Below are 7974 nucleotides of genomic sequence, written 5' to 3' on the forward strand. Positions count from 1 at the left end.
GCCCTAATATGTTTAACGTCCTGTCCACAACACACACACACACACACACATCCACACACAGACACACACACACACACACACACACACACACACACACACACACACACACACACACAAACTCACAGGCCCTAATGTGCACATCTTGCCCACAAGGCAACCACAAGAAATACAAAAACAAACTGCAACAGTCCATTCCAAACACATCCCACTCCATCCTGTTTTCCTCTATCCACACACACACACACACACACACACACTCACACACACACATACACACACATTCAAATACACACACACACACACACACACTCACATACACACAGGTAGGGACACACACACACACACACACCTAGTGTTAATTTTGTCACCTATTTTTTATTTAGTCTTAGTCTTGTGACGAAATGTCCTTTTTAGTCTTTGTCATATTTAGTCATTCAAATATCATTTTTGTTAGTCAAGTTTTAGTCAACTAAAAGTCTCGTCATTTATAGTCTAGTTTTAGTCAAAAGAAAACTAAAGCTATCTTAGTCTCAGTCAGTTTTAGTCAAAACATTTTAGTCTTTTTTTATAACAAATTATTTCTGATTACCATTTCAGTCAAATAGTGTTTCACACATCTCAATTTTCTAACAATATTGTGTGTCCACAGGGCTACTCGACTGTTATAATTACTCATTCTGATTTTTTTGTCAGTCAGTACATGCACAGGTAAGTCGAGCTACAGTTATAGCTCGGCTGGTATTTGGCCATAGACAGTAAAAGATTTGACTGGACCACTGTCATGATCTTCATAGACCAGTGTTTCACAAAGTGTGGTCCGGGGACCACTGGTGGTCCACAAGCTATCCCAAGTGGTCCACGAGCAGACGTGGTAAAATATAATATAGATGATTTGCAATATTGAACCAACTTGTATGTAAATTCAAACTGTTCTACAACACTGTCTATGTCAGATATGCCAGTTTAAATCATATGAATCCTCTGACACAATTAAACAAAGTGCAAAGACAATAAGCAAGGTGGTTCAGTGAGTATTGTGTAGGCTAATATACTGCTAGGTTTATTTTTTTTTTAGCTAGGTGGTCCGTGCGTTTCTTTTTTATTGATTAGTTAAGTGGTCCTTCATCTGAAAAAGTTTGAGAAACACTGTCTTGGATCCAAGTATGAATGTTTTACTCCGCCACGCTAGATGGCGATATGCGCCCAAACGCAACACAAACTCTCAATCTTAGCTAACTTGCTAGCGAACTTTCCATATTAGCTTACTTGCTAGCAAACTTTGCATCATCAGTGTAACTAGTTAAGTAGTTGACATTACTTGCTGAAAATTTTCGTATGGACATTCTGGGGGATGTTAATTTGTATATGTATGAGAGAAGCTTCAACTTCTGGGTATGTAGCATTGTGGCATAAAGCCTAACTCTGGCAGAAATCTCTGGTGTTCTTGTTCCATGTAGTTTCCTGCTGCAGCCACAGGGTTGCAGCAACAGCACGTAGACTAGCCTACAGGAAAGCTGCTGCGCATGAACCATGAACTCATTCGGAATATTTTGAAAAGGTAACAGCTATTCTGTCTTCTCATTTTGTAGACGAAAATGGAAGAGAAATTTTATCTTAGTTTTTATTTCATGCAAAACATTTTAGTCTCGTCTTTTTTCGTCAACAATAATGCATCTTAAGATAGTCTTAGTCAGTGTTTCAGGACATTAGTGCAGTTTCGTCATCGTCTCGTCTTAGTCATGGAAAAAAAGGTTGTTGACGAACAAGAGGAAAACGGCAAGAGCAGCTTTGTCTCTTCCAGAGAGAGAGAGAGAGAGGGATGAGAGAGAGAGGGATGAGAGAGAGAGAGGGAGGGGGGATAAGAGAGGACGAGATAGAGAGGAAAATAGGCAGAGGGAGAAAGATGATGATAGGAGAGAGAAAGAGAGGGATGAGATGGAGGGATGGAGAGAATGATAGAGAGGAATAGGGGGAGGAAGATAGGGAGGAGTACGAGAGAGGGAGGGATGATGAGAGGGATGAGAGGGATGGATGAAGAGAGGGATGAAGAGAGGGATGGAGAGAGGGATGGAGAGAGTCGGAGGAACTGGTAAGAGAGAGAAAGAGAAATGAGAGAACAGCTTCTGCAAAAGTTTAATAGAATAAAACCCAACTGATACCAGTTGAATAGAATAAAACCCAACTGATAATTACCAATGTAATAAAACCAACGGTTAGCAGTTTAATAGAATAAAACCCAACTGATAATTACCAATGTAATAAAACCAACGGTTAGCAGTTCCCACTTCACTGCTTTAGGTGTCAGTCTGTGTTGCATTCCTGATATCACAAATGTGTTATTTAGTGACACCTGCTGTACGGCCACTATTAACACTCAGAGAGACAAAGAGAGGGAGAGGGGGTGAGCAAGTCTGTTTTGTGGACACACACACACACACACACACGCACACACACACACACACACACACACACACACAGACAAACACACACACACACACACACACACACACAGACACAGACAAACACACACCTCCCTGTGCTCTCGTGAGAGGCTGTTGTCAGAGAGACAATGGCCATGTGCATAATCCTCATGACACATTACTCCATCATAAAACACACACACACATACACACACACAGAGAGAGAGTAGACCTTGGGGTGAACAGCGAGCGAGTCTGCCACACACACCTTTCCGCACAGCAGTGCCCCCCCCATAAAGCCCATAGAGCAACATGTCTGCCCCCCCACACACACACAGAGCAGTGCCGCAGTGCCCCCATCCCCATCAACCCAGTATGTCCAATAGGGAATTTCCCCCTGGGGATCAATAAAGTATCTATCTATCTATCTATCTATACAGTAGCATGTCTGGCCCTGATACAGATGGACAGTGTGTAGCCCCGTTAACCTTCTCCATGGTCCATGCCAGGCCCGGGTTAACCTTCTCCATGGTCCATGCCAGGCCCGGGTTAACCTTCTCCATGGTCCATGTCAGGCCCTTGACCATCCAGATGTGAGTAATTTGGGCCACAGACCAGAACTATTTAAGACCTGTTTCATGTGAGAACTCCCTGGCCAGACCCGTGTCAACATTCCAGTCCAAAACAAAGACATAAAAAAAAAACCTCCTGGTTCCTAACAGGGCTCTACAACTCTGAACACCCTACAAGTCAAAGGCCACATGCAGACCAGTCAACAAAGACAATGGACTTGAATTGCTGCTGGCGCCTTAAGGATTCCCCTGACTTCTAGCCTACAGTAGCTTCCTGACTTCGGGAAAAGGATGACAAACGAAACGCGTCTCTGTCTCTGAGAGTTGTAAGTCTGCGTGTGTCCGTGCAAGTGTGGGTTACTCACCCTGAGTGAGCAATAGGTCTCTGGCCGCGCGATGCAGGTGTGCGGGCTTCATGGTCGCGTGGAAAACAGCTGCACGGACCGGAAACGTGGGGTCAGCCTTCACCTGCAGAGAGCTGTCGGTCGACCAGCGACAACAGCGGAGATCTGCCGTGAGTAGGCTAGCCTGCCTTTCTTCTCCGCGAGTGTTTGACTCCTCCCGCCGCCCTGTCGTCTCAGTGAAATTCAACTCCGTGGCCGAGCGGCTGCAGCAGGCAGGGCTCCACACTCACCCCAACCCCAACTCAACTCTCAGCACATTCTTTGTGTTTATCATTTCTCATTTCCCGTCCTCCGCTCATGGCCAGGGCTGTGAATAATCACATGCTTTATAAAGCAGGCCTGAGCTCGGATAGATCGGCTACTTATGGAGTTGGGAAAGTTTTATTATTTCCCTCATAAACGTTACCTAATGGAAGACATAGGGGATCATTTCCAGTTAATTAAAATTAGTCTGTTTGAGAATGATTATATTAAGTTCAAAAGTTCAGTCTGCACAAAATGTCTTTTTAGAAGATGTAGATGATTCGTGCCGGCTAAAATCTAGGGCTGAGGAAACCATAGCCGTGGGTGGGTAGCGCACATGTGTTTTCGGTAAAAAAATCAGTAGAAAACAGCAGTCTCAGCGGTTTTCTTAATATGTTCAGGGTGACGCGGACAGAAAACACAGCGCCAGCACCCCACGAGTAAACAACAGCGCGGGTTGGCTGGAGTAGCGGGTGAGTAACGGACAGGCGTCTGACTCACGCACGCGTCAGTGTTTAACGTGGTGGTGAAAGCGCTGCGGTCCGGTGATGCCTTTGGTGATGACACACCTGTACCTTCACCCGACGCCACATGCTCGTTTTCTGTCCACTAAAGAATTAAAGAGTTGACCCTTGGGGCAAGTTTCACTGAAGCCATATTATTCCCCTATAACTTCAAGGATTGAGGAGTGGCCTGCTTCTCAATCATGTTTTATAGGTGTGTGTGTGAGTGAGTAAGTAAGTGAGTGTGTGTGTGTGTGCGTGTGCGTGCGTGTGTGTGTGTGTGTGTGTGCGTGTGTGTGTGTGCGTGTGTGTCGTGTGTGTGTGTGTGTGTGTGTGTGTGTGTGTTGGCTGGTAGGGTAAGCATGCTGCTGAAGTTCACAGGCCAACACAGCAGGAGTCTCCTGAGGCAGCACACATGCCACGCTGTAAAACCACACACACACACACACACACACACACACACACACACACGCACACACACACACACGTCCCCTGGGCAAGCACTAACATCAGACTGCAACACCCCACCACTGAGCACACACACACACACACAGACGTCCCCTGGGCAAACACTAACAGACTGCAACACCCCACCACTGAGCACACACACACACACACACACACACACACATTATTAACACACTCACAGCACACACACATTATTAACACACACGCTCTAGACTCCCAACTCAGGGCAAACAAACTTTAGCACAAGCAGTGTGGGACTTTAGTGCCACCTGGTGGTGAGCATGTTCAACTCACTCTACCAAAACAGCGTAAAATATCAATGTAGTACACTGCTTAAAAACAATTAAAGGAGCACTTTGAAAACACAGCAGATCTCAATGGGAACCCATCATGCTGGTTATCTATACTGATATGGATGGACTGGGTCATGTGTTAGGAACGAAGAGATGCCACATCGCTGGGTCATGTGTACTGGGTAAAGGATGCCACATCGCAGGGTAATGTGTACTGGGTAAAGGATGCCACATTGCTGGGTCATGTGTGCTGGGTAAAGGATGCCGCATCGCTGGGTCATGTGTTGGGCTGAATTCAAAGACCCCTTGAAAATCAAAGTGAAAAAAATCATGTGGCAGGCTAGTCCTTACTGCCTACATTTCATCTCAACAACTCATAATGGTACTCAGTAGTCCGTATGACCCCCACATGTTTATGGTACTCAGTAGTTCGTATGACCCCCACATGTTTGATGGTTCGTACTCAGTAGTCCGTATGACCCCCACATGCTTATGGTACTCAGTAGTCCGTATGACCCCCACATGCTTATGGTACTCAGTAGTTCGTATGACCCCCACATGCTTATGGTACTCAGTAGTCCGTATGACCCCCACATCATGCTTATGGTACTCAGTAGTTTGTATGACCTCCCACATGCTTGATGGTTCGTACTCAGTAGTCCGTATGACCCCCACATGCTTATGGTACTCAGTAGTTCGTATGACCCCCACATGCTTATGGTACTCAGTAGTCCGTATGACCCCCACATCATGCTTATGGTACTCAGTAGTTCGTATGACCCCCACATGCTTGATGGTTCATTCTCAGTAGTTCGTATGACCCCCACATGCTTATGGTACTCAGTAGTTCGTATGACCCCCCACATGCTTATTCTTGAATTTCCCTTGGGGATCAATAAAGTATCTATTTATCTATCTGGTACTCAGTAGTTCGTATGACCCCCACATGCTTGATGGTTCGTACTCAGTAGTTCGTATGACCCCCACATGCTTATGGTACTCAGTAGTTCGTATGACCCCCACATGCTTATGGTACTCAGTAGGGGTGGGCGATATGGACAAAAAATAATATCTCGATATTTTTTGTGATTTTGACGATAACGATAAATAGTCGATATCCTTTAAAAGAAATTTGTAAAAGTCTGAGTTACTTTACAGCTCTTTATTTATGAATAGCATCAATACAATACTAACCAATAACCTAACCTGTGACCTTTTAACCAAATCAACCAATGCATTGTCACTCTGACACATTTCCAATTCTGCCCCCACTTGTGTGTGTGGCAATGACATGGTCTAGCCAGCTACATTAGAGAAGATGAATAGGCCTGACAGTTTCCCAAGAGAAAGTCTGAAGCTTAAGTTCCCTTCAAAAACCTCTACTTAGGATTCACTGTAAAACTAAGCAGACCAACAGAGTACATCTCCGTTATTTCCTTCAAGGTTTTGTTTAAGAGCAATCATGTAGGCTAACATTCCAAGTTACAGAATAGAAACTAATGTGTTAGCTTATGGCTAATGTATATGAGAAATCCCATAGAGATGCTAAAGGTTAGCATAATCGATAAACAGATATTTAGAGCGAACTTCAGAACATTTACAAAAGGGTTAGGCCTACATGAGAAGAATTCTTTGTTTACAACTGACTATTAAAATACTCAAAGGCTAATGTTTTCTCTCCATATAATACCATGTAGGAAAAAACGTGACTCATCAATGCTACTTGAACAGAAGTAGCTGCACAAAATCCCAAGTAGCCTACCTCTCGCTGCACAAAATAAACATTAGGCGTGCGTGTGACAACGTGGACCCACTAGTAGGCTTGGGTATCGAATATCGAGTATTGGTTGGAACCGGGACTATATTTGCGATTTTCCCGGAATCGTTCAAAAGTTTAAATTTCGATTCCTAGTTTCGATTCCCAGTCCGCCGACCGGAAGAAGGTCAGACTATTTCATTCAGAAAGCAGGGTTCCCGCGTATCCTTAAATAGTCTTAAATACAACTGAATTTTCGAAAGAGAGGTATTAAATGTGCGTATGGGACCGCCAGCGAGTGCAAGAGAGCGAGTGATGTCTCAATCCAGTTTCGTGTATTTAAAACGCAATTGTATAAGTGACTAGGCTATATTAGGCTACGGGAGGAAGTGTAGTGGTTGCAGAGTGAAGATGTTTTTCATGGGTTTGGTTAAAGGTGTGAAAACGGTAATAATACGGCCTATGTACAAAATAATATGCCTGACGTTTTCGTGGTGTAGCTGAGGCCAGAGAGATATACAGGTAGCCTACGTGGAATGAGAAAGCCTACGGTAGAATGAGCGGGAGAAAGAGCGATAGGTTGGCCATATGTTCGAATTTAGGCCGGACATATGGATTTTAAAAGCCGTGTCCGGCGTCCGGCACAGCCTCAAGCCGGACGCTCATTTGTTCTCCTTTTTGGAGTTGCGCTTGCCATCTAAAATCATTGCTCGGACGCAGCATCGTTTCACAAACTATGGACGCGAAGACTGCTGGTCAAATTATGTGCAGTGCTTCGCAATCAGGAGGAAATACTGTATATGTTAAGTTGATCTCTTTGCATCTTTCCAAGTCTGTCTAACTGTCTATCTGTCTAAGTTATAATAGCCTACCTGTAATATCTGCCAGCAGCTTGCTTGCCAGCGTTTCCCAGTAGGCTAGGCCTACTTCGCAAAAGTTGTGAACTATAACCGCATATTTTTTGAATGTCGGCGACTGGCTACATAAAAAAAAAACGTGCGTTCATAATACGTGCGTGCTTGAGATGAAACCAGCCGTTTTCAGCAGGATCATGCGAGGAGGACCTGTCTCTTAATTAATTTAAAACAAGTCAATGGTTTTACAATGTTTCAGTCAAGCTTTGGTTGGTTTAGATACAACTGGTATGCAAAATGTAAAGTAGTGGATTAACTTTAATTTGCTGTGCTGCATATTGGACAATAGACGCACATAGTAAATTATATAAAGTAGGCTTATTAAAATATGTAAATAACTTAGTCTAACCAGTCCAGTGCACATGTCTTTGGCAAGTAGCCTAGGCCAGTGGTTCTATGAA

At 44.2% G+C, this 7974-nt stretch overlaps 1 protein-coding gene across 1 annotated transcript in view; it reads right to left on the reverse strand.

Annotated features, from left to right (window-relative positions):
* mxra8a (matrix-remodelling associated 8a) overlaps positions 1 to 3620 on the reverse strand; it is a 26077-nt gene extending 22457 nt beyond the window's left edge. Inside the window, 1 exon segment of the mRNA XM_042090161.1 lies at positions 3358 to 3620. Within this exon segment, the coding sequence (XP_041946095.1) occupies positions 3358 to 3409 (52 nt within the window). The 5' untranslated portion in view covers positions 3410 to 3620.
* Between the last annotated feature and the right edge of the window lie 4354 nt (positions 3621 to 7974).

The sequence above is a fragment of the Alosa sapidissima genome, chromosome 4, assembly GCF_018492685.1.
Source record: "Alosa sapidissima isolate fAloSap1 chromosome 4, fAloSap1.pri, whole genome shotgun sequence".
In the NCBI taxonomy this organism is placed as follows: Eukaryota; Metazoa; Chordata; class Actinopteri; order Clupeiformes; family Clupeidae; genus Alosa; species Alosa sapidissima.